At 41.1% G+C, this 25,466-nt stretch overlaps 1 protein-coding gene across 5 annotated transcripts in view; it reads left to right on the top strand.

Moving 5' to 3' along the window:
• The first annotated feature begins 1,859 nt into the window (after positions 1–1,859).
• Positions 1,860–25,466, top strand: part of FHOD3 (formin homology 2 domain containing 3) — a 374,111-nt gene continuing 350,504 nt past the window's right edge. For 4 of the 5 annotated variants that reach the window (XM_066185488.1, XM_066185478.1, XM_066185464.1 and 1 more), the window contains exon 1: positions 1,861–2,255. In XM_066185488.1, the coding sequence (XP_066041585.1) occupies positions 2,091–2,255 (165 nt within the window). In that variant the 5' untranslated portion in view covers positions 1,861–2,090. Of the gene's footprint in view, positions 2,256–25,466 lie in introns of all 5 variants that reach the window. The other variant, XM_066185497.1, reaches the window with a different exon arrangement.

Below are 25,466 nucleotides of genomic sequence, written 5' to 3'. Positions count from 1 at the left end.
GGCTAGATGTTGAGCCTCAGAGCTATCCGATCTCTGTTAGCTCCAAGGATTGCAGTCATTCTTTGTTTTCATTTTACAGTATTGGCCGAAAGAGAAGCTGATGCTGTCACATAGATTCTATTCAAAATCTTGGCTTCCATGATTTATTTAAAACTGCCCTCCAAGTATTAATGCCTCTGCAATGAGGCCAAGTGCCATATAATAATTTACAAAAATTTGGGTTAATCCAATGAATAGCAAGGATGGCAATCTTAAGCCACCTCACATTAACCATTGATTAGCAGTAAATGTAGAAATTTGCCTTACAAAAATGGAAGTTGAATGGCAATTTAGTAAATTATGATTTAGAAAACCAAAATACCCTGTTTAACCTTTGCTTCACATGGTGACAAAAATATATTACAGAAATAAGCAGACAGATATACAGGAGTACTGTTTTCTCTAGAAACTTACTTCCTGTTACTAAAGGAGATGTAAAAACAGATTTCTTTGTAAAATAGGAATTTTAAATTAATTAGATGCAAAAATCACAACCATACACAACTTTTCTCTTCTGAAAATAAGCATAACTGCTGGCAAAGCTGAACCATGACAAGTTAATCCCAAAAATAACAGAAAAAGAAGGACAGATCATGTATGGACAGAAATCCCCTTTTGTCTCAGTTCTGACAAATACTCCCAAGTCAGTAATCATTTTGGGAGGAAACTGTTGCTTCATGCAAACACTATGATCTAGAGGTCACACTTTCTTGCCTAAGACACATTTCTGTGGTAAATCCCCCAGTTCTCACAGTGCTACAGTTCTTGTTCCACAGCTCTGTGAAGGATGAGAGGTTGTAAACCACGGCTTTAAAGCATTGTGCACCCCCTTCAGCAGATGCTCAGCCTGTGCAAATGCAGCCACTCCCACGGGTGAGACTCTTCGTTCTCTGTATTTCACCTGCGACTTATTTCATGGCTCTTTTCCTGCACCCCGCGCTCCCAAGAGCGAAGGTCAGGGTGTGCATCCTGAATCCCCAGGGATGAGGTTGCAGACAAGGTAACAGAAGGCAGGCTCACCTCGAAGAGTGCAGTGCTCTGCCCTGTGCCCACCCAGGGGCTTGGCACTTTGTCCACATTTTCCCAAGAAAGAAAGAAAGAAAGAGCAGGCATAAAGCAAGAGAGAGCCGAGATGCAAAGACAGGCAGTCTCCTGTCCGGGATGGGAAGTCTGCCCAGGCCCGAAGCTCTGGGAAGCCAAAGGGCCCGGGTATGCACAACCCTAATGGCAGAAAGGGTTTTGTACAAGTACGGAAAAACCATCTTGTGTCGAACACCCACGTTTGAGATCAGTTCCTTAAACTTCTTTTAATTTCTTTTTTTTTTTTTAAAGCTTCTATTTGGAACGGAATAAATATTACACTGAAGATTCAGGACATCTGGGATGTTGTCACAGCAAGACCGAGCCCAGTACACGCACCCTTTTGCCGGGAGCCAAGGCTGACGCAGCGGGCGCGTCTGGCGGCCCCGCTCGCCCCTCTCGCTGTTTCTCTCTCGCCCTCTCCGTGCGTGTGTCGGTGCCCGCGGGCCCTGCCAGCGGAGGCGGGGGAGATCCCGGCCGGTCTCTCTTCCCGCCCGGGCGCGGGGAGGTCTCGTCGGGCCGGGGGAGGCGGGGCGGCGGCGTGCGGCCGCGCGGGGGCGCTGCGGGCCCCGCGCGCGGCGCTGGCGGCTGTCCCCGCCGGCCGCGGCATTCCCGCTGCCCGCTCGGCGCGCAGCGGCCGGGAATGGGGGAGCTGCTGCTGCCGCCGCCGCTCTGCCCGCGCCCCGCGGCTCCGGCGCCGCCTCCTCCTTGCTCGGCCTGAAGCGCGCTCGTACTCGTGGATCCCGGCGGGGAAGGGGCCATGGGCCGCCTCCCCGAGGTGCGGCGGCTGTGAGGCGGCCGGCGCTCGCTCGCGGAGCCGGGGGAGAGGCTGCCGGCTGCCGGCCAGGCTGCGCCGGGGAGGGGAGCGCCGCTCGCAGGCGGCGACGGGCGCGCAGGCAGCACCTCGGTGCCGGTGACTCGGGGGTGCCGCTCCCCGCCCGCGCCTGGCCGCGGCGGTGGATGGATGCGCCATGGCCACGCTGGTGTGCCGGGTGCAGCTGCTGGATGACACGGACCCCTTCAACAGCACCAACTTCCCCGAGCCCACCCGGCCGCCGCTGTACACCTTCCGGGAGGACATCCCGCTCGCCACCCAGCTGGCCGGGGTGCACCGCCTCCTCCGCGCCCCGCAGAAGGTACCGGGGGAGGGCCGGGGGATGTGAGTGGGGGAGCACTCCGCGCCCCGCAGAAGGTACCGGGCGGAGGGCAGCGGCCTCTCCGCAAGAGCCCGGCAGCGGGGAACAGAGGCCGGCGGGCGGCCCCCGGCCCCTGCGTGGCGGCAGCCCGGCTCCGCGCCCGGCGGCGGGGCTGCCCCGCCGGCTCCCGTGCCTCCGCCGGCGCTATCCCCCGCCCCGGCAGTATCAGCATCTCCCGAAGTCCTGGGGAGAGGCCCCGGGGGACGGCGGAGGGGTTCCCTCTACTGCTCTCCTGCGTTCTCAAACGCCCGCAAGGGCAGCTACCGCCTCTGCTTTAGCTGTAGTTGCCTCACGTTTTCCCCAGAAGAAAAGCCTCATCAAAGCAAAGCCCAAGTTGGGTATCAACTACTCAGTGCTCGTCCTTCGCTAGCGTTGTCTGGGTATCTGGGATACTGCGGGATAAGGTGGTGTGTCGGGCCAGCACGGTTGCGCCGGCGGGACCCGGGCTTAGCCGTGGTGAGGTTTAATGAGCCAGGCAGTTCCAGCCGGGGCTTTGGTAAAAATAGCAGCGTCTGCTGCCCTTGAAACAATCGGTTCTGCTAGTCCCTCTTGCGAAGAACTGCAGCATGGCCCTTGTCAAGTCTTACCTATCTCTGCTTGCATGCCGCTTCTAATACATGTGCTGGCATCTGTAGCTCTGCCCTTGAAACCAGGAACCCAAGCATAATCCTTGAATTTTTAGTTTTCAAAGCAATGCCATTGATTAACAATAATAATGTCGTTTTATTATTATATCTGCACATTAGTCCTGCAGAGTGCACTGAAGAAGAAAGGAAAAAATGCCCACTTTTTCTTTTTTTTTTTTTTTTTTTTTTTTTTTCCTACGAAGTAAAAGTTGTAAAACTTTTATTTGCTCTGTGATGAAGTGGGAGGAAAATACTCTCTTAACATCACTTGTTGTATTATTCTCATGGGAGCCTGCGGAAAGATGACAAAGGGCTGTGTGTCCCCTTAGATTTAAGGATATCCAAACCCCCATAAAAGTATTTCAGAGAAAAGCTCACGGAGCAGACAGAAGTTTTGCATTTGCAGAACGGTTTCCTCGCATAATAGTTGCCAAGGATACAGCATCCAGTGAACAGAGCTCTGCCTAAAGCACAAAAACTTTGGAAGCTCTTGGTGTGCTGGGTCAATTCTGTTTTCATGTGCTCAGTCGTCCCCAATTCAGAGAGTGGTCCCATTGTTTTCATGGGAGGCGCTTTTTTGTGGTTTTTTTTTTTTTTTTTTGGAGTTAGAGCTAATTAAAAGAAAGGCGAAATGGATTCTGACACCTAATGAAGTAAATAAAGAGATACTTTTAAATCTGGATTTAGAGTTAATTCAACCTCATTTTCAGGAGTATTTCACTGTGTTATGTTCTGCTTTCGTTTGAATACTTTCTGGGCAATTTTTACAACTTTTTATACTAACACCACCACCACCACCCTGGTTTAGTGTCTTAGGAGCCAGCCAAAATCCATAGCCACTTGTATGTGCTCAACTCCTGCCCAGTCCTTCTGCGTGCAGGATTTCTCAAGTTTAATGAATGTTTGGAAAGTGGACTTGCAGACTTTGGGTGAGGGATGGCCTATGTCCCTAGAGGTGCTGTAAACCCGGCTGTTGACAGATAGCTGCTCTGCTAGAGGCAAGTCCTGGCCCAGTGACTTGTTAATCTGAGGTCCTGGCTTGTCCAAATACTTTCTTTCCGTTGTGAGGGTGTAGGCAGGCCCATTGAAATCTGCTTACATGGTTACTGTTACCTTTGTGTTTGCAGAGTCACTGCCTGTTTCTAGAGTGCCTTAATTATGTCTCTTGGCTTCTATGAGGTTAAAAAAAAAAAGGTGTTGGTTGATTCGACTTGTTTACCTTTATTCATTATAATGAAAGCATAGTTCTGTATTTACAGGGCAGCATTTCTGTGTTTGGCATTGCATCTTTGTGCCTGTAATTCTGTAGAATAACTGATTTGTGTTGCTTTCTTCTGTTTTCTTTTTTGGAGGTGGGCATATTCTTTCTGCAGCTTTTCCTCAAGACCGTATTCACTGGGTGTAGAAGATCACCACATTATTTGACTAAGAAGAATTTTGCTCAGTTTTCTCCAGAGATAAAGGCAGATTCTGATCCTAGAGGAATGCAGCTGTCAAAGCAGAGCATAGGTAGAAATTCAGATGTCGGTTCACATTGTCACATCTGAGGTTTGATAGATTAATTACTTTGAAAATTAGTGAGCGAATGGATTGATGGTCCATTTAGTATCGTCACAGTGTCTAGAGCAAAATATCTTGAAACTGACCTAGGAGTTTCTAGCTCAAATGGTGTCCCAGCCCATGGCAGGAGAGTTGGAACTTTAACGTCTTTTTCAACCCAAGCCTTTCAATGATGATGATGAAATGCATAGGGACACCAATGTCTAAATAATTTCTGAAGCTTTATAAACTGGTGGACTTTTTGCCAGCAGGTTTGAATGATCAATGCTGGGCTTTTTTCCAGTGAGTTTTAAGTTCCCATCTCTTGACTTGGGTGGACATTCACTTACTCTCTGAACAGAGCTGCCAGCTTGTTGCCTTCACACCACTGGATGATTTGCACATCTTGTAGATGATGTACTACTGTGGGATGTACTTGATACGATGAAGTCAGTAGCAGGAATCCAGCTCCCTTCAGTGGGGTCAGATTTCGCCATTGCTGTCTTGAAATTAGTAATGACGACAGTGTAGTGGTGGTGGTATTTTTGTAGTTAGTAAAACAACTTGTATATTTCAATTCATTGTAAGCTAAACGTTATAAACAATTATTAAGAAAACCATTTAAAAAGTAAATGAAAAATGCTTTGACATTCGGACTTGTCATAGTATGTCATTAGTATATTTTTTGTAACCAACAGATGTTCTAGCTTGACTCCAAAGGGCAGGATTTCTTCACTCTAGTTCTTTGAAAGTACAGCTCAATTTCACATGTTGGTTTTACTGCTTCTTTTATTTAAACTTAAAATTTTACTTGAGTTTGGATGCAAGTCTAGATCTACACACTGTCTTCTGAGCAGCAATAGTTTTAGATCCTTATGTAGGTTCACTGGGAAGTTAAGAAACTGAGTTCTGAGAGTAATGTCTGGGATGGTTTTTGCTACCCTGAATAATGTGGAGCACCTAAGCAGGTTGATAGGGAAAACTGATAAGAAGAGTCTCTGCAATCTTTCTTTCACTTGGAATTGGGTGCCTGATTGTATCTTCCTCCCTCTTTTGTTCCCTGCTTCTCTCAGTGCACATACTTTTCTCTATATCTCTGGATAAAGCGGCTTGCTGTTCATTGGGTTGTGCTCAGTTCTGTCTGACATGCACACTGAGCCTCATGGGGCAGGGCACTGCCATCAGGAATCCTTGTTTCAGCTGTCCCCCATGGTTATGAGTGATTTGGTCCTAGATGATAACACACCATCCTAGTTGACGATGCAATGAAGTACCACAAATTCTGTTACAGTATTTTCAGCCACATCTACAAATTCTTGCTGAGTAACTACGCCACGTTGCAGAGTTTTTGTGGTTTGCCTATATTGATTTGGCTGCCTAAGGTGCCATTTTGAATTTGGCTTTTATTGTTTATGAGGATTTTAGGGCTTTCTTACTGTCTGTTGCATGATGTAGAACTGGATCTAGTTCGGACACTGATTTCAGATGTCCCTTTTGCCCATTTCTGTGAACCTTGGGAAAATTCAGAACTGGGTCTAAATTTGTGGCTCAGGCGCTGTGCCAGTAATGCTCTTTGAATCTAATTCGGTACATTGGGTTTGTTGGTTTTGAATTGCTTTGAGTTACTTGATACTTAGAACTTGCTGACATTGGGTCGCTCAGGAGAGTAGCTATATATACATGGCCAATGTCAAATGGTGTGCTTTTTTTAGAGATCTTCTTCATTATAACTTATTCACGTAATTACAGCATGCTGAGTATGTTGCCGTAGTCTGTTTTCATGTGCCACACTAGTGTTCAGTGTTGGGTCAGCTCTGTAAGAAAGACATCTTTGCAATAATACAGGACATCACGCTGCCTAATTTATCAAGAAAATGTAATTGAAATATTTGTGTAACGTGGAAATATTTGTGTAACAATAGAAAACAACAACAAAAAAATCTTTCCATGTGTATGGTGTACTGGTGGAGATAAAGGAGAGGTGTAAAGGAGAGTTATAGTGTCATAAGGGTAATTGTTTTGACCTCCTGTTCCTGCTGAGAAAACTGAAGACAACTCCTGTGTTTAAATCCCTTCCAAGAATTTGTAATTAGGAACAGTGTCATTCAGAAAACAGTGATATAAGCAAGTAAATCCAGTGAGCGCTAGAGGGATTCGGGAGTTTCATTCATAAAGAAGCCATCCACATTTCCGTCTTCAGCTGCTGTGATTTAGCCCTACATTAAAGCCAGAGCTCACTCTGAGGCATGGTGTGATGTAAACTGATAGCAGAAGGAGTTTCCCTGGTTGTGTCCTGCCATGGAGCTCAGCTCTGGCATTAAACTCTGTGCCAGGCTATACCCTGGCAGCAGCCTCAGGTTTTCTGAGAGTGTAAACCTACCAGCTGGCTCCTCTTCCCTGGGTTTCCTTGGCATTAAGTAATAATGTGTTGATCCATAGAGGCTAGGCAGAAAAAGAAGGCAAGTATGGTTGGAATCCTGATCCTGATGGAGGTACTGGTAAACAGAGCAGCTGTTCTCTGAAGAGAGCATTTTTGAGTTAGTCATTGTCATTTATGGGAGCTGAAGAATAGAAGATGAAAATTGGAATATTGTCATTTTTCCCAGGGAAATGAACCCACACTTAAGGGAAACTGGCTGATATCTTCTGTGAATGTCACTGCTGCAGACTGGGACATATTTTAGGTGTGTGGGCTGTCAAGACACATAGGTCTTTCATATTCTTCCTGAGGCAGGTGGATGTCAGTCTTTTTTCATCCTTCGAGATTTAACACAAACGTTGTTTCCAAAAAGTTTCTAAAGTATTCTGACTTTAGTCAAATATTTCTGGAGCTGACAAATTCCTGTGCTTCATGAGATTGACCCTGTAGAAGTCTCGTGCGCTTGAATTTTATAGGGAATTATTTACGAGGGCAGAGTTGGGCGTAGGATACTGCTCTGTCTCCTGACTTGACAGCACAAACTGCATCAGAGTCCTGTGTGAAGCAGACTTTTCTGGGGGAGTATAAACACCCACCCTAAAGCACAACTGTGAAAAACTCAGTCTCCAACAGTTTACTGTCTTCTGCGGTGTGGGTCTTCAAAGGAGAAGAAATACCTGTAGAATAGATACAAAGTAACTGTCAAATGCTTGGCTTTACCCCTAGCACTTTAAGGTAAGACGACTTTGAAGTTCTTGCAAGATTCTTCTGACAAGTTACAGTTTGGACAAGCTGTAGTTCAGTTCTGTTGTTTTATCTAGGCTTAAAAGCTGTGTTGTAAAAGTAGGGACACAGATCTATCCCAGAGATTCAGTTTCTGACTTGGACACCTCTCTTGCAAGTCACTGAGTTTGGCTGATCATAGCTCAAGAGCCTTCATAGAGCTCTGTGTCAAGAATGATAGGAGCAAGTGTACTGGTAGTTCTCAGGATTCCACTACATTTTTAAATCACAGATTGTTCAGATGCAGCCTCTGAGAATTTGCATCACCCTGTGTTTCATGGAGATTCTTAGTCAAAGAAAGGAGATCATTAGGAAGAAGTCTGACCTTGATGCCATCCTACTACAAATCCCATACTTGTTGTTCCAAATTTTGATGCTTTCTCTCAAAACCAGTTTGTCGATACCTCATTTCATCCAAATTCATCTTGTGTGAAGGTTACCAGTGAATTAACTGAGCAAGAAACTAAGACGACTGCAGTTCATATCTATATTGGTAAAGGAACAGTCAGAGAAGTGGGACTTGGCATGTTGCAATCTCCTCTTCTTCCTGTGTTGTTCTAAATAAGAACGAAAGTTCTCACAATGTTTTAGAAGAATTTTCACTCCCTAGTGCATCCACAGCCATCCTACCTTGCCATTAATTAGGGTGTAAATGAGAATCCCTTTTCTTTCTGTCTGATCTCACTAACTGGATTGTGACGATGAGCATTACAACCTTTGTGGAAGTGTATGCAAGGCAGCCGGGCTGAAACCCACCCATCCATCACATTATCACTGATGACAACCCTACTTGGTTTTACAGTCCATTTCTCTGGCTGGAATTCAGCCAGGACAGGTTGGTACCTCTACTCTTTCAAAAGGTGTTTCGTATTTTTGAGTGACCTGAAGAGGTCTGGGCTGGGGCTATACAGCTCCTTTGGTAAATGCTGCTTCAGTAGGCCATATCCATGTGCTAAGATATTACTTCATTACCAGCTCAGAGGAAAGAGTGCCAGCTACTTACACCTCTGTCATCACTTTCCACACAACATGGATTGTGTTATATTAATATTAACTTTATATTGTATTATAGTTATTAATAAGACAGCAAGGAATGTTGTTACATATTTTTAGCAGTGGAACAAGTTGGGACAATAGTAGCAGTGAGCTCTCTAGTCGGCCCAGCTACCTAGAAACATCTGCAACTATCTGGCATATGAAACTACTGAAGACTTGGAAGTTCACTGTCCACGTCATCAGCTTAACACATATGTACCACAAAAATGCATTGCGGTTTCCAATTCCAAACAGCTAAAAAGAAGTAATTCTGTCATTCCCGGCATTTTAAGGATGCTTTATAAAAAAGGCTTAGACCTCTTCCTTTACTTTCAGTATGGCTACTTGACTTTAGTAGTTACACTTCTCAACTGACCCTCTATCTGTTTTGTGAGGAGGATATTTATTTATTTTATTTGAAAAAATCCTGGAAAATTGCTAATCTTGGTCCTGCATGCCTAATTGCCATGGTTAAATATGGGCAATGCATTATTATTAATCTTTTGGTCATAACGGTCATCATTTTACATCGTTAGGCTGAACAGAAAGGATGGGGTGACTGGAAAAGCAGTTTTGTCTTCTTTTAGTTGTAGTTCTACAGGGGTTTTTATGACAAAGGATATATACTTGAAAAAATGAAACAGACTGCGTTGTCTTGTGTTTACTAACAATTAAACTCTTGTGTTTCTAACAATTCAACTCTTAGCATGGGGATGATAAGAGGAAGCTGCATAAATAAACAAGTTGTAATACAAAGTTAAGTCAGGTATGTGTGGTTACATGCAGTAGTGGAGGGTTGTGTATGGCTTGAAGCATTATGTTCATCAGCCACAAAAGTAGTAAGCTGTATCTTGTGCAGTTGTATTGCTTTAACTGTAGTGATACAGATAAGGCAATGTGCTTTTCCTCTTGTACACAGCATGCATGATTATATTGGAGTAAAATGCACTTACAGATAGCCTGTAGTTCCCTATTTAGGAAAGAAAGTAAGTTTACTTTCATCTTCGTTTCTGTGTTGTCTTCTCTTCTAGAAACTACAGACTATGCCAGTTAAAAAGATAATTTTAAGTAACTTTGATATTGGTTAAAAAATAAAAATGAGGGACATTTCAGTGCTGCTTCTTGAAGCTAGTTGCTTTGAATTTGCTAATAAGCCCTTCAACCTTTATAAGTGAAATTGAGAAAATAAATATTTTCTTTAGAATTGTGAATACACTATTACAGCCACAAGTAGCAGCATCAGAGGTAAAGTAGCTGCTCCAGTTGCTGGTGAGATGCCTGTGGATTTTCTGTTTAGGTTTTTTTGTTTTGTTTTGTTTTGTTGGTTTTTTTTTTTTTTTGATGACTTTGTTATTGACAAGGAGAAGATGAAGTCCCTGGAGTCTGTCTGGTGGGGTTATTCTGCATGTTCAGTGTGAACCACCTGGCATGATTCGGGGGCTGGCAAAAAAGACACTTGTAGCTCTCATAGCTGTGCCAGCCAGGTTGCGTCTGAGTATCATATGCCCGGTAAAGTTAGTTGAAAAAGCACATTATTTCTGCTTTCTTACTTCATTACGGCAAGGATTCCAAGGAAAGAATGTAATAGTGGAGTGTGCAGTCAGGAAACCAATAGGAATCTCATCTGTGCTACTGAAATGCCAAATGGGGACTTGGGCCTGTTTTTTATCTGTGTGAAATAAAAAGTTTTCTCTTTTCTCTGAGTTTTCTCCAAGTGCCAGTGATGAACCCATTCTAGCTATGGGGTAGACATTAATAGACTTCTAGTACTTGGAAGGACTTGGCATTTTACGGGTAGTGAAAAAAATTGAAAAAACCCCACATATCTACGCTCTGTTTATTACCATACTGCTGCTGGCCCTGGAGCATGACCTTTGACTCCACACACAAAGGGTTGTTATTTTCTCCTTCAGCTCTGGCATTGTGAGGGACTTGGCTTGTGAAAATCTTGAGTCCTCTGCCCTCTTTATAGGAGGTCTTGGTGTCTCTGTCATGGAAGACCCTTCCAGATTTGCCAGGCAGAGAATTAGGAATACCTGTTTCAGATTGTGGAAATTGTAAGATTTTTCTGTGCTGCCCTTGCCTCACAGGAGGAAGGACCTCATCTGCTTATTGTCTTTAAAAAGAAAATGAATTTGAAGAATTTTGTGTTTTGGTTTGGGTTTACTTATTTTTGTCAAAAGGGTGAAAGGACTGGGAAGCTTTATATGGTGAGTGCCAAGGAGATGCAGATTCACATTTGTCTCATTATGAAAATCTGCTGGTCCTAAGGCTTTCTGAATTTCAGAAGTCCCCCTCATGAGGCACATTACATCACACTCCTTCCTTTAGGCATTTTTATAGGAAATTGTAATGTGATTTGAAAATAGGTGTTTTTTAAAAAAACTCTGTTACTGAGGAAGAAAAAGTGCTGCTAAATTACACTCTTTGTGCTTAGCAGTCTCTACATATGATATTTTAGTGTTTTCATGATTCCTTTTCAAATACTCTACCATTCTACTAGTTGATTTGAGCTTCAGTTATAAATGCAAGCGACCTGTAACCCTAGTGACTACGAGTAAGGCAGGCAGGCTTCATTCACAAGTGGAAAAGCAGTGTATTTTATTTCAGACCGACGTGACTGATTTATCCTGTATGAGCATTCTAAATGATTAATGTGATAATAGCTGGTCACAGCTGAAGGACTGTCATCTCACTGTGAATTTTTTTGTTCTGGTTTGATTATAATACATGAGGTGTTTTTTTCTGTGACTACACAAGGCAGAAAGAAATGCACTTCTTCTGGGTTTAGTATCCACACTTGTATTTGCCTGTGACCCGAGCATTCCTGTAGTGTCTCATATGCAGCCTTCACTTTATACTGTAGTATTGGTCATTATTTTACTTGGTTATGTCCCCTTTATTTTTGCACAGAAATGAGCTTAAATAACTGCAATTAATGCACTTAGATTTGTTGTACTTGCCTTGTAGACAATAATGTGTTCTTGTTTAGATGCTGATTTCAATTGTTGCTTTTTTTAGCCTAATTAAAAAGTCTGCCTATATTTTTCAAAACTATTGTTTCAGCTACTGTATGGTGAGGTTACTGGATGTTATTCTGCCTTATGTGTGCATTACTGTAGTTATGCTTTTTCTAGACTGAGCTTTGCCAAGGATGAAAAATGAGTCATTTTTCTGACAAAGCTGAGAGTTGCGGGGGAAAGTGGTGGAAGAAAATCGGCATCTTTTAGAAGTAAAAGAAGTATAGTTTCTGAGACTTAAAATCCGTGTCTCAGTTCAGATGCTGCTGAATTATGCTTTTAGGTTTTGTGTCTTCTTAATGTTTTTTGCTTAATTTTGAAATGTGGATGAAAATATCACCAGTTATTAATGTAAATTTATGTTAAGCCTAGAGTGTGCCCACATCTTTGAGTTTCTGAACTTATTATTCAGAGACTCTGAATCTGGTTTTTTTGGTGCCTTCATTTCATCTTGCTAAAGAGAAGTGATCAGCACTCAAAAATGAGCCCTTTGGAGAAATGACCACCTGTAGTAAGTTTAAAATCTGGGAGCTTGTTATAATGGAGAGAATTATCTCAAGATTCAGAATTCTTTCTCTGCTAATTAGATGTGACCATAATTTATATATGTTTTTAGCTTGAAAGTCCTCAGAATATGTATGTGTTCCTTTTAGTCTTTTTCTCTCTCTCATCAAAGGGTTTGAAGGAAGTGTTTCCTAATGGTCATTTGTATAAAGATGAAGAGGAAGAGCATACTGTTTAGGCTACTTTTCAGAGGTTGTATCAAAAAAGATTAATGGTCCCAGGATACCGGTAATGGAACACAGTCGTAAGCTTCCTCACATCACTGATTAGTATTCAGCCATAGTTTTAGTGTATGAAAGTCTTTTCTATTTGATGAATCATTTAACTATATCCTAGGGAATAAATGATTGCATTGTGGTGTCACTTATTTTTTGTTTTGATAGTCTCAAAGCATTAAGTCTTGTAGGTCCTAAGTCTGATCCTGTCTGTTACATAGCAAGGTTCTTTTTTAATTTTTTTTTTGTAAAAATGTCTGTATAGTTGGATGGGAAAAGCCCAAAAATGTGACTCCTGAAGATTAAAAAACACGGCAAGAGCCTAACATTTTTAATTAAGGGTTAGCACTTGAATATTTGTGTAAAAATATATTGGCCTGAATTTTTTTTTTTTGGTGTTATGTAAGACAGGTATTTAAAAGCATCCTTGCAAATGTTGCAACTGCTGCCTCAGCACGAGAGTTCAGGAGAGCCAGAATGAGGGCTGCTAAGAGCTGGCAAAGCTAAAGGCATCTGAACACCTGCCAATTAAGGTAGAAGGGTATTGATTTTCAAGATTGCCAAAATGTTCTCTGTCTTTCATAAGCGGTAAATCATATTGAAAGGAATTGGGGTAAAACTGTCATTGGTTTTAATGTTTTCATTTGTGGTCTGTTAACAAAGATGAGTGAGACGGGAGTGTATGCTCTGCCAGTAGAGATATCGGCTACCACGGAGCAGCTGCCTGTCTGATGCTGCTCCTCCCAGCATTGACTCCTGTTTGCCACCATGTTCTCTCAACATGTTTTAACATGTAACTGCACTGGCCTATATACAGCAATGTGGCTGTCTTGGACTTTAATCCTTGCCACTGTAAGAGTGCTGATTGAATTGCAGGCTAAAAATAGGCTGTACTCAGACATGTCGTGTGCTATCAGTTGCACTCTGCTTTGGCAGTCTGTTGGTAACATGACATAATTAAAAGTTGACAAAGGCCGTAGGCAGAATGCTGTCCCATGATTTCTAGGATTTAATGCTTGAAGAAGGAATTTTCTTAACTTGATGAATTTGGCTCGCGTGGTTACAGCTCAAATAAATGACCTACCGTAGTATTCTTCGATAGTTCTGGTAGGCTGTTGAAAGAATGTCCTTGCCTTAAACCCAATCTTTAGATTGATGTTGCTTCTGTGGGAAAGCCACTGGTAATAGACCATAGCATTTGGAAGTCATTACGGCTAGGTGTGGTTTGAGTGACAAAAAGGGGATTAGAAATATTTTTCAGTGCAGTGTAAGTTGAGCTATATTTACTTCCTTTATGTTATTACAGTTTGTCACTGATATTCCAACAAATTTTTCAGGAAGATATATGCAGCTGAGAAGAGGGAAATAGCTTACTATCTTGTGAGTAATCATCAGCTAGTGTTATTTTAAGAAGTTTCAAGGGAGATTGATTAAAATTATGCTTTCATGTTCTTCACCAAATTAGATTTCTTGAAATAAAAACAGTAATCTAGATGTCTGAGATAATTAAGCATCAACTCATAAAATATGGTTTGAAGAAATACTCAAAAGGAAATAAAGCCCAACCTATTTCCTCAGTGAATTCCACTGAAGGAGCTACCATGGGATGAAGCTGACAGGTATTCAGTCTCTGTGTTTAGTTGTTAAAATCAGGGAAGGGAAAGGAAGCTACAAATAATTACTGTAAAAGGATTAGTTTCTTGGGCATTTGTGTGTATATGTAAATGCAATCAAAGTAATATTAATCATACCTTTGTTTTCTCATGTTGATTATTTGTCCATTTCTTCAAAATAAGTCAAGGCTGAAGTGTGTTCTGTAGGTGAGTCATAGGAGGTTATTACTGAAGCCATGCTTCTGTGGTGCTTTTTAACCAGCTAGATGTTTGACAGTTTAAATAAAGTGACTGATTTCATGCTGTATTTCCATGTGGCTACTAATAAGTTGTATGGTTCAAGTTATTTCTGAAGGTAGTTTTTTGACACAACCAAAGACTGATGGAGTAGGGTGAGGGTACATGATAAGAAAGAAAAGAAAGTCTATAAAGTTTTCCTGGCCCTGAATCAAGAAAACAATCATGAGCAGGTTGCTGGCCAAATTTAGCATCTCTTGTAGACTGCACTTTGTCACTTGTAACTTGAACAGGTGTTATGTCAAGATTCAAGGAGAATCTATTGTAGCAAACCAACCCCCTTTTTTTTGGATATCTCTGTTTAGTATTGATGGGATTTGTTGTGAGAAGTTCTAATTAGCTGCTTGGGCAAGTCTTGAGTGTTTTGGCTTGAATGTTCTTACCATAGCCTGTAACAGCATAGTTGTGTGAACTTGTGCCTGTTCTACCAGGGAATTTGGCTCCTTCCCTGTTGCAGTGGAACCTGTTTTGGCTTGACTGTAAAGCTGTCACTGCTGGGCAATGACCTGAGTGGTGCTCATATTAGTATCTGCCTTTATGAGCTACTAATGGAAACGGAAAACCCAATTTACTTAATCAGATGCTTTTGAAGCTAATTACTGTATTTAGTTTGTTTGTCTTCTGGAGAAGGGAGGTGAGTGCAAATCCCCAACCACAGAATGTTTATACAAACACATGGAGGTGTTTGGGCAATTACAAAGGCCTGTGTAGCAAAGCAGGCTCTGTGGTTTGTGCCATGTCTCACTCTTCAAACCCATCACCTTTTTGCTTTTCAGTATTGCTGCCTGTGCTATATTAGAAGGCACAGGCTCAGCTTAGGGCTGATGTGGATCGATGTGAGTCAGTCTCCTCAAGGAGACAGATTTTGGCGATTGATGATGACTGCTTTGTTATTCTTCATGAGTTACACCATGGTGATGGGCATTTGGCCAATGGGACAACTGTCTTGAGTAACCAGGGTTTGCTCCTTTCTTGAACTACAGGTAACAGAGGAAGGAAAGTCTGTTTTGTTTTTTTTTTTAAGAAAAGGGTTATTTAAAAGCCAGAAATAGCATTGTAATTGCTTGATTCTCAGAAGCAATTTCTGGAGGCCTGTCTATGAAAGGAGTGTAGCTGTAACCTCCAATGCTAACAAAAGGATAAGCAAGTAAGGAAATTACATTTCAACTGTGCAGTACAACCAAATATTGAAAGCCTTGTACTCCTGCCCATATTCCTGAGTTACCTTTGGGAAATGCTTACTTTTAGTTGCAGATGTGCTTGCAGTGGGTCACATAAAGATGATTTTTTAATTTTTTGAGGCCACTAAGTGAAGAGCTTCTGTTTGAAGTAGAGAAGAGTTGAAGCTTTGAAAGACATCAGTATAGAAGGGCAGAACTGGTAGAGCTGCTATGCTAGACCAAAAGGAAGAACCAAAAAAAATCCTTGTAATACAGAGAAAGTCTACCTCGCGCCTGGATGCACATGTACATTTGTGAAGAATGCAAATGAAGAATGCAAACCAAAATTTTTTTCCTGTATCAAGTCTTTGGAAACAGCCATTTCATCTTCCCAGAGACACAAAAGATTTTGGAGCATGGACCATTATCTCTCTGGGTGCAGGAGTGAGTGGGTTGGTAGAGGAGAGCAGTGATTGGGATTCCAGGAGAAGCATTTCAGCTGAATGTCTCCTAATGGCAAAATTGGCATGATGTTTAAATAGCAAGATTGCTGCTGCAGATTATCGAGTTAATGTTTTGTTTATGCAGTTTTCCTTTGAGTGTTTTATTACGACCTTAGCATAGTCTCCTAAAGTAAAAAACAAAGTACTAAGCTGATGATCCATCTTTTATTGGCACCTTGTTTTGTTCTGGTTCAGCAGAAAAAAAAGTTTGTACATAATCTATTGTTTTATGATTTGGAGGCAGGGGAATTATTTTGTTGTCTTTAAATTGTTCAAACATTTTAAAGTGAAAATAGGCTTAAGAAATATGTCTTTTGCCAGGGAAAAAAATATGAAGTCTATCCAAATTCCCTGAACTAACTGTTATACTTCAGCCAGCCCCTGAGAAAACTTTGACAACTAATTTCACTTATGAGTTGGTATCCAGTTGTTTTATTTGCCCAGAGGAAAAATTACATTTACATCATGGTCTCATCAGTGTCAGAGCAGCAAGTTGCTGTGAGGAAAACTGGCTTTTTACTGTATATTGGGTGGAACATGTTTAAGCCATGTTTTTAATGTGCTAGTCCAATGTACTAAAATGCCCAGTTAGTGCAAGAAAACTGTATCTAGATGACCTATTTGGTCTCAAGTGTAAACCTCATGTCTTTAAAAGTAGTTAGTCGAATGCTTGTTGGAAAAATTTTTGGGATGAAAAGTTTTACAGAATTTGTCAGGATAGCCATATCAGTACCTGCTTAAGTGTTTGATTTTTGAACAGGGCTCTTATCAGCATTCAATTTCCTTTGCCAGAAGAGATATATATCCATTTCTCACCTCTAAGGAGAAGTCTGACAATGTTAAATGTGGATCATTCCACATTTGTATTAAAAATAGAAATTCAACATACAAGACAGTGGTGATGTTTAACAATATGACCCATGCTGCAGTCTGCAATCACCCTAGTTTTGGCATATTGAATCCTATCATTCACACAGAAAAGATGTTAATGAGACTTCCCTTTGGGATGTACTTCTTTTAATGGGCTTAAGAGTCTTCTAACTGTCGTGTTTCCTATGAGAATGTTATTGATATTTGAAATCATATTAATGAGTAAGAACTCTGTTTAAAAGGTAGAATATATTTTTGCTATTCAATTCATGTCATTTAAAGTGAAGAAAGTAAAGAAGGAATTTATAAATGGGAACCTAAATAAAAATATCATATAAAACTAAACTTTCGATTTGAGAACAGGATTTTTTGAGCTACCTTCATTTTTGGGAGACACATAGAAAATGAATGATGGGAAAATAGTTGTTTGCAAAATACTTGCTGTTGAAGGAACACACCATGTTGGCATATGTGGTGAAATACTCTAGATATGTAAGTTGCTCTCTGTACAAATATATTTTAATTAATTTTAATCTTAGTTAAAGGATTGTAGCAGGACTGTTGTCAAAGGTGGGCATATTTTCTCCGGGCACTTGATGACACAGTGCTGGCTAAAACTTTGACTCCAGATCTTACAATAAGTACTTTTGGTGTTTTCCGGTGTGTCTCCATAGCACAGGGGTGAATGACTGGTACTTGAAAGCCATTCTCCTACTTGTTTAGCTATCTCCACTGAGGTTTTTTAGATATGGGTCAGAGGAGACATTTTTCTTGCAAGTTTGAATCATCCTGAATTGGATGTGGTGGAGTTGTAGGCCATGAGTATGACCTTAATATGCAGCTCAGCTGGATTCTCAAATGTTATTTTTCAAAGAGCTCTTTATAGTGAAATAATGGCTTAAACAGTAAGTTTCTGTGTACTGTCCTTGTGTAAATTACAATAATTGTTTTACTATCCAGACCCAAGGTACTTTTTCAAATATATTGTAGATGTTATTTGGCTACTGAATGAACATTTAGTGCCTGTATGCATGCTTTATTCTGCTTTTTCTTATGATTATGTACTTCTGTTGTCTGCTACCCCTTTGTTAGTGGTTTTTCATCAGGCTGTCAAATTATTCAGTATTCATAATATAAGAATAATCAGCTTCTGATTTGTACTTGTCTATTGAACCTCATAGTTCTTCTGCTTCTTCTTTTTCCCGGAAAAAGTAAAAACCCTTTTTTGGTATTGCAATTATTGTTTTGTCGCAGGCCACCATTTAGGCTTATAAAACGGTCATCCAACAACTGCTATAGGCTTTACATGAAATCTGTTGCATTTTTTAATATTTTTTAGGTTTGCAAACAAATGAAATATTACCAAAGAATACAGAAGTAAGTGAAGCTGGACATGTTTAAGAGTAACTCAGCAGAATGGTTTGTCAACCAAAAATCCTCCCAACAGAAAATCAACCATAGCTAGTAATGAACATCCTGTTGAGATTTCAGCAACCACTATGTCTATTCAGCCCAATACAGGGGTCAGCTTGTCTTCATGACACTGTTGTTTAGCAATCAGGGCTGATCTTTCTGGAGTAGAAATTGCTGAATGACTTGATTACGCTCTTTGAAAGATGATCATTACGTTTTAGGTAAAGGTCTATGTCCAGGGAAAAGAATCTCTTAAATGTTTTATGCGAAATATATCACTGTTCTCAAGTTGACTTGTGTCACCTGAAGCTAAATTCCAACCAAGGCTGTAGTGGGAGGGAGGCCTTTGGCATGTTACGCTTTTATATACAAAGGTTTCCTTTTGTGCATTTCTGCAGTAGGACCCTCTGTGCTGTGGAGGCCTTGTTGTTTTATGGAATCAGTTTTCTGGTTTGGTGTCTCACAAAACTGTGTGACTAAGAGCTATTGCTGTCACTGTGCTTGAATGGTTGCCTTTGCTTAGCAGGGAACCCTACTACCCCCACATCTCACAGGGTCATTAAGGTATACAAGTATCTTTGCAGTTTAGACCATCTCAGTACTGAAAAAGTACTGATGAAAAAGTTACTGCATATGCCCAACAGATGAAATCTTTAATCCACTTTGTCAAAGCTAATGAGACGAGCCTAATGCTTATGTTGGATTGAGAGATCCGACATAAGCTTAAATTGCAAAACTTCACTTGCAGGATTTCTGTCTATCATGTATTTGCAGAGTTCTTGGCTTTTGTTTTCAGTGATGGACTTTGAGCTGTGGTTCGCCTCCAGCATAATGACAACGTTACCACTTACATAATAATTGCAAAGTATAGAAGAAATTGACTGCAGATCTATACTCTATGCTGTTTACAACCCCCCACCTCGATTATTTAGTAAGTGGTTTCTAAAGACGGACTATTTATTCACTAGTAATCAATATTTTCATGTGGGCCTGGAAGGGCAGTCAGGACAAATGAATTGTGTCTATTAACTTTTCTATTGGTTCATAGGGCTTGCACTTCCTCATCCAGTTACTCATCAGTGCAATTTCTTTTAATAAGCATAGTGCAATTTCATATCATAAACACTGGTTCTAATTGGAAAAGGAGAGAGAAAAAGAGAAATCTCATAGGTTTAATTCTCTCACTAGAAGTGTTTTGTGCCCCAATGAATGTAAAATCAAGATTTAAAAATTTTTGCTAGCGCAACTCAGGATAAAACTTTGTACATTTGGTCTTATAAAAATATAAATCAGATTAAATATGATCTTCACTCTCTGTGTTCAGGAAGAACAGCTAATTGAGACAAGAAAAGATTGCCTTCAGAGCTCTAGCTCTGGAGATACTTTAGGCAAATCCTTGTAAACTGTGTTGCCAGAGCTTGCTTCTTTGCTCTGAGAGTCAGGAGGTATTGAAGCTGATTCCATGGAGATTTATGGAAGAACTGCACTTATGATGTGAATGAAAAGTTGGTGTATAACCATGAGTATGATAGGAACCACTCCTGTTCCACTGAGGGGAACACTTTTTCGTTTGCTCCTGAAATATCAGGACCTTCGTCTCTTCCTGCTTGATATCTCTCAATATATTTTTGTGACTGTCGGAGAAATCTGTATGCAAAATCTCTCTGTTCCTACAGGTAGACATGTAGAGTCTGAGTATCTTCTTTGGGAATTGTGCCTGTATATCTGTGAAGAATAGGAGGTGCTGCTGCCAGAAAAATCCAACAAGAGTACATTAAATAAACCTGCAAACCTGGTCTTGTGTAGTGCTTCCCAAGAAGGCAGCTGACATATTTCCTGTTAAAAAAAAAAAAAAAAAAAAAGTTTTATTAATTTTTCTTCCATCTCAGGGAAAAAAGCTGCAAAGAGAAGTAGGATTCTTTTCTTAGATGGGAGCCTTTCCTCAGGTCTGAAATAGAAGTAGGAACTCTGAAGCCTGAATGTGAGAACTCTCTGTGATAGCTTAGCTGAATCATGTTAACATGACAAACAATTTGAGAGGGAAGGTGGCTGATTACTGGGGTACAGAGACAATGTCAGCAAAAGTGGGGAGAAATGTCAGCAGTTGCTGCCTGCAAGACATCCAAAAGTTACCTATCAATGAAGAAAAGCAGAGAGAGATGTGAATTTTGGCTACTGAAATAACATGATCATCAAGGGTTCTGCATCTTACTATGTAAAAGATAGGGCTGCACATCATTAAAGCTACAAGAGTGTCCAAGGTTTACAGAAGTGAAAACCAACCCTCATTTCAACCTACTTAATGTAATTATAAATAGATCATGTATTTTTTAATTAGATTATTTCTGTCAAATTTTGCTTGCCATAGTATGCCAAACAAGGATACAGGTATGCAAAACACTTCTAAGAGGCAAGGACTAGGAAGATTTAATTGCTGCTCACTCTTTCAAATAATCCCAAATCTATCTGGTGCAGTCTGCACCTATAGCCTATAGATACATTTATAATAATCTCAAATGCAGCTTGTTGGAAAGAACATATTCATGCCTGTCACGAAGAAAAAATAAGTTTCGAGTTTTGATATCTGAGACATCTGGAAGGGCCATGAATTTCCTGGAGGAAAACCTTCTCAGTGAAACATCTGGGGCTTATTTCTCTGTCTAAAACCAAATAACCTGAAAACTGTTTGAAGCATGTATTTAAACATAATAACTAGCAGGATATTTGCTCAGCCCACGAAGAGCAATGAAATGCTTCAGAAAAAAAGGACACAAAAAGCCCAACCTGAAATGCCTCTGCTGCAGAAATTAAATTATAATCTTCAAAATAAAGGAAGAGTAGGGAGGTCTTGCGTTCACAGTTGCTTTTTGCACTGAGCTGACACTTAGTGAAAATGTTTTCTAATGAGTTTTTTGGTTGGGGTTGGTTTTGGCTATTTTTTGTTTGTTTTTTATGGAAGGAAAAACTGTATTTTTAATTTCTCACTTTGAATCTTCATCATGCCTGACTAAAGGGTTCACTCCTGTTTTAGGATGATTGAGTCAGCTATTCCATGCCTGACCAAACTGAGCAACCGTAGATGCTGTTTTCTTTTTAATTTGGCTTCACAAATGGCTTTTGGATCATCAAAAACTTCCTGCTACTTAGGTTGTCAGCATTTTTCCAATCTTTGGATCTTTGTTTGTTGGCTTGTGTTTTGTTTGGATTTTTTTCCATTGGACCACTGCCAGGATGGGCTTGAATGTTGCCTCTTGCCTTCTTTTTTTTTTCTTTTTATATTTATTTTTTGCTTTGGAAGTGAAAGGTCATCCAGAGGCACTGGAGGCAGGAGAAGAGTGAGTATCCATGGCCACAGGAATGCTCCTGGGTGCCCAGGGTTTCTGTGGCTGTGTACCAACCAACAACAGCAAAGCACCTGTGGAGAATTTCAAAACTGTCTCCTTTTTCATGGACTGCCTTTTGAATGCATCCCCAATATTCAGTCCTTGTTCTGCCCCTTATAAATAGAAAAGGACTAGTGTTTCAAGAGGGGACTTGTGTGTGCACTGAAAAAATAATGGGTAAACGGTGTGGGTGGTCAAGTCCAGGAAGTGGTGGTGAATGGAGTTACAAACCAGTCCAGAGCCAGTTACAAGCAGAGTTCCTCAGGGCTCATTATTTGGGCCAGTCCTGCTTAACATCTTTTTAGGTGATCTGGATGAGTGGTCGTGTGTACCCTAAGTAAGTTCAAAGACAGCACCAAGCTGGGCAGGACTGTTGATCTGCTGGAGGGTGGGAAGGCTCTGACTGGTTGAATCGAGGGGCCAAAGGCCAACTTCATGAGGTTCAACAAGGCCAAATGCCGGGTCCTGCTCCTGAGTCACAACAACCCCAGGCAGCACTGCAGGCTGGGGACAGAGAGGCTGGAAAACTATCCAGTGGAAAAGGACCTGTGTGTGCTGGTTGACAGCAGCTGATCATGAGCCAGTGTGTGGCCAGGTGGCCAAGAATGGCAATGGCACCTGGTTGCATCAGTAACAGTGTGGCCAACAGGACCAGGGCAGTGATTGTCCCCCTGTACTAGGCTCTGGTGAAGCCACACTGACCCTCTGTGTCCATTTCTGGGCCCCTCACTGCAAAAAAGACATTGAGGTACTGGAGTGTGTCCAGAGAAGGGCAGTGGAGCGGGTGAAGGGTCTGGAGCACAAGTCTGATGAGGAACAGGTGAGGGAGCTGGGAGTGTTTAGCCTGGAGGAGGCTCAGGGGAGACCTCATCACTCTCTACAACTGCCTGAAAGGAGACTATAGCGAGGTGGGAATCAGTCTCTTCTCCCAGGTAACAGGACAAGAGGAAATGGCCACAAGTTGCATCAAGGAGGTTTAAACTGGATATTAAGAAAAACGTTATTTATGGAAAGGGTGCTCAGGCACTGGAACAAACTGCCCAGGGAAGTGATAGAGTCATGGTTCCTGGACATATTTAAAAGGTGTGTAAATGTGGCACTGGGGACACTGGGAACAGTTTAGGGGTTCACTTGGCAGTGCTACAGTTAATAGTTAGGCTTGATTAAAGGTCTTTTCCAAGCTAAATGATTTTATGGTTCTATGAAAGCCAAACAAAAGGATTGGGTCTTCTTGCTTGTTGAAAGAACCAGTTTCTTATTTCACTTACAAGCTCTTGGAGAAGATGACATCATCCCTGCAGAGCTGATAAAGTTACACGGGTGTATACATTTTGAGTGTAGAATGGCACCAAAGGCTTTGATGCTTTGCAAACTGCAGTTGTTTATATGTTAATTTTTAAAATTATATAGGGGTTGTGCCTCTTTCCTTTTACTGTGTAGTCCAATAGGGCAGCTTAACCAAGTCATGCTTCTCTTCCCACTGTAAAAATTGCTTTCAAATTAATTGGCAAACAAAAGCACCATGAATAAAACAGCTTTGTGCTTCGTATTTCAGAGTTTTTGATTGTAGCTAGCTCCCACTAGAGAGTGTGAGCTATGTGAGACATTTGCCTGTAGTGAATGCAACTGGAAGGATGAATAGCAACAGCTCCAAGGTAAAGTTCTGTTATGTCATTGTGGTATAATGGTGGTTAAGCTCACTCTGAAAATAAATTAGTTCTTGTTGTAATCATAGTAAAAACAATTCTGAAGAGAGACTAATGACTGGGGTTTTTTTCTTGAATGTGTTGTTTACTTGGTTTTTTTGTTTTATTGCTGTACTACTGTTTTTTTTAAGTCAGCGAAGGGAATATATGAAGTGAGAGACAGGGATGTCTTCACACTAGTTGCTCAAAATTAGTGCTGTTTTTATCAGAGGGGAGAGTTTGCCATTTTGCTTGAGCCAGATACTTTGTAATGAGGTTAAAGCTGCTTTATGGAAGGGAAACGTATTTTATTCATCATTACTAGTTAACATGATACTTTTTTTAGTCTAAGGTAGTATATAATTAATTCTTGTGCCAGAAGAAAGCATATACTTTTGTTTTGAGACTTTTGGGTCTCAAAACGAGTATCAAAAGGCCATGCTTGGAAAGAAGGGATGAGCTTGTGATGAATGCCTTGATCTAAGGCTTGGGAGAACATTTGCTCTTTCTGAATGTGCCAGAAGCTTGCTGTGTGACTGTGGGTTAACCATCTTAGGGTTGCCTCTGCTGTGGGAGGTGTGATTCTTCCCACTGTTTTAAATTTGCTCCTAGCTTTGCTCCAGACTGCAAGTATTGGGCATGTTTCTCCATGTGAAAACATTAAAACTCTTTTCAACTTCTAGTATTAAAGGTGTCTACATGCAGCTGTGCTCCCTTCATGAACCACTTCCACACTCCCATTTAACTCAAAATCATAAATCAATGTAATCAGTATGCTTATTGAGGATTTTTTTAAAAAATTATTTATCTTTTCTTTTTTTGTTAAGGGCAGTCCTGCCCCACAAAGTTGGGAAGTCCCTAGTTTATAAAGTGCAAGTATGGTGTTCCTGCACCTTCTGTGAAATATTAGACCAGATAATCCATACAGCCTCAGGGCTGACTCTGGATGTAATCTGGTTTTCCAAGTTACTTTGTTACAGGCGGTAGCAAGGAGCATGTGAACTCAACCACATGGGTGTGAAGGCTCATCTGTGATACAAAATATTACATCTATTAATTTGGGAATGGAGAACTGTGTGTGGTTTAGTCCAGTTTGTATGAGCACACCCCTAAGGACCAGATCTGCACAGTAGCCTTGGACATCTGTAAAATAATTTTGACAGCTTAATCTTCAACATAGCATCTTCCTCTTCCTTGCTTGTTCTTAGCTATTTAGAGGAGAGTTCTTCCATGATGCATAGGTTCAGTGGCAAGTCTGCATCAGACACTTCCAAACAGCTGGTCCTGGGCTATTTTGAGAGCTTGATGCCCAGTTGCATTGCAAGGAAACCCAACCCTTTGTTGTGAGGTAGATTGCAAAAATGATCTATGTTACAAGTCGCAACCGCTGGGCAGGGGCTGGAGTATGCACGTGCGATCATTTGCTCTGAAGCTGACAAAATTCCAGTTTGCATGACGATGACACATAGTCACATAAAGGTGTCATGTACATATGTAGGTCTGTGATCATTTCCAGTATCTTTTTTTGCAGGAAAATACATGTAGAATCAATTAGACTTCTGTAAGTCCAGTCAAGTACTGCAGAAAGCAGTACTTGAAAACCCTGAGAAAGTGGGTTTGACTCATTTAGCCTGTCAGAACTGCTCTTTATGCTTTGTTTTGGTCATTCAGATTTGTTTGGGGGATTTTTTTGGTTTTGTTTTGGTTTTGTTTTGGTTTTGTTTTGTTTTTTTTTTTTTTTTTTTAATATCGGCAGCAAGCACTGAAAACAAGGGCCCCAAGTGTGTTGGTTTATAGGAACTTTTATGCTTATAGCAAAATACAGGTACTTGGTAGTTCTTTTGTACACAGAAGAAAGTTATGTCATTGATCTACAGTAGCTAATGCCAGGTGGTTTAGAGGGATTACAGAGGTGATGCAGGCACATTCCACAGCAGATTGGGAGATGAAAGCATACAGGAGGGTTTCCTGAGATGGGGGAATCCTAGGGAAGTGCCAACTCCTGCCAGGAGCTGGCCACTTGCAC

This window comes from Chamaea fasciata, unplaced genomic scaffold (assembly GCF_029207755.1).
Source record: "Chamaea fasciata isolate MVZ Bird 193981 ecotype frontalis unplaced genomic scaffold, bChaFas1.0.hap1 SCAF_1, whole genome shotgun sequence".
Taxonomy (NCBI): Eukaryota; Metazoa; Chordata; class Aves; order Passeriformes; family Sylviidae; genus Chamaea; species Chamaea fasciata.
Note: the sequence above shows the minus strand (reverse complement) of the source record. Positions and strands in the feature narration are given on the sequence as shown.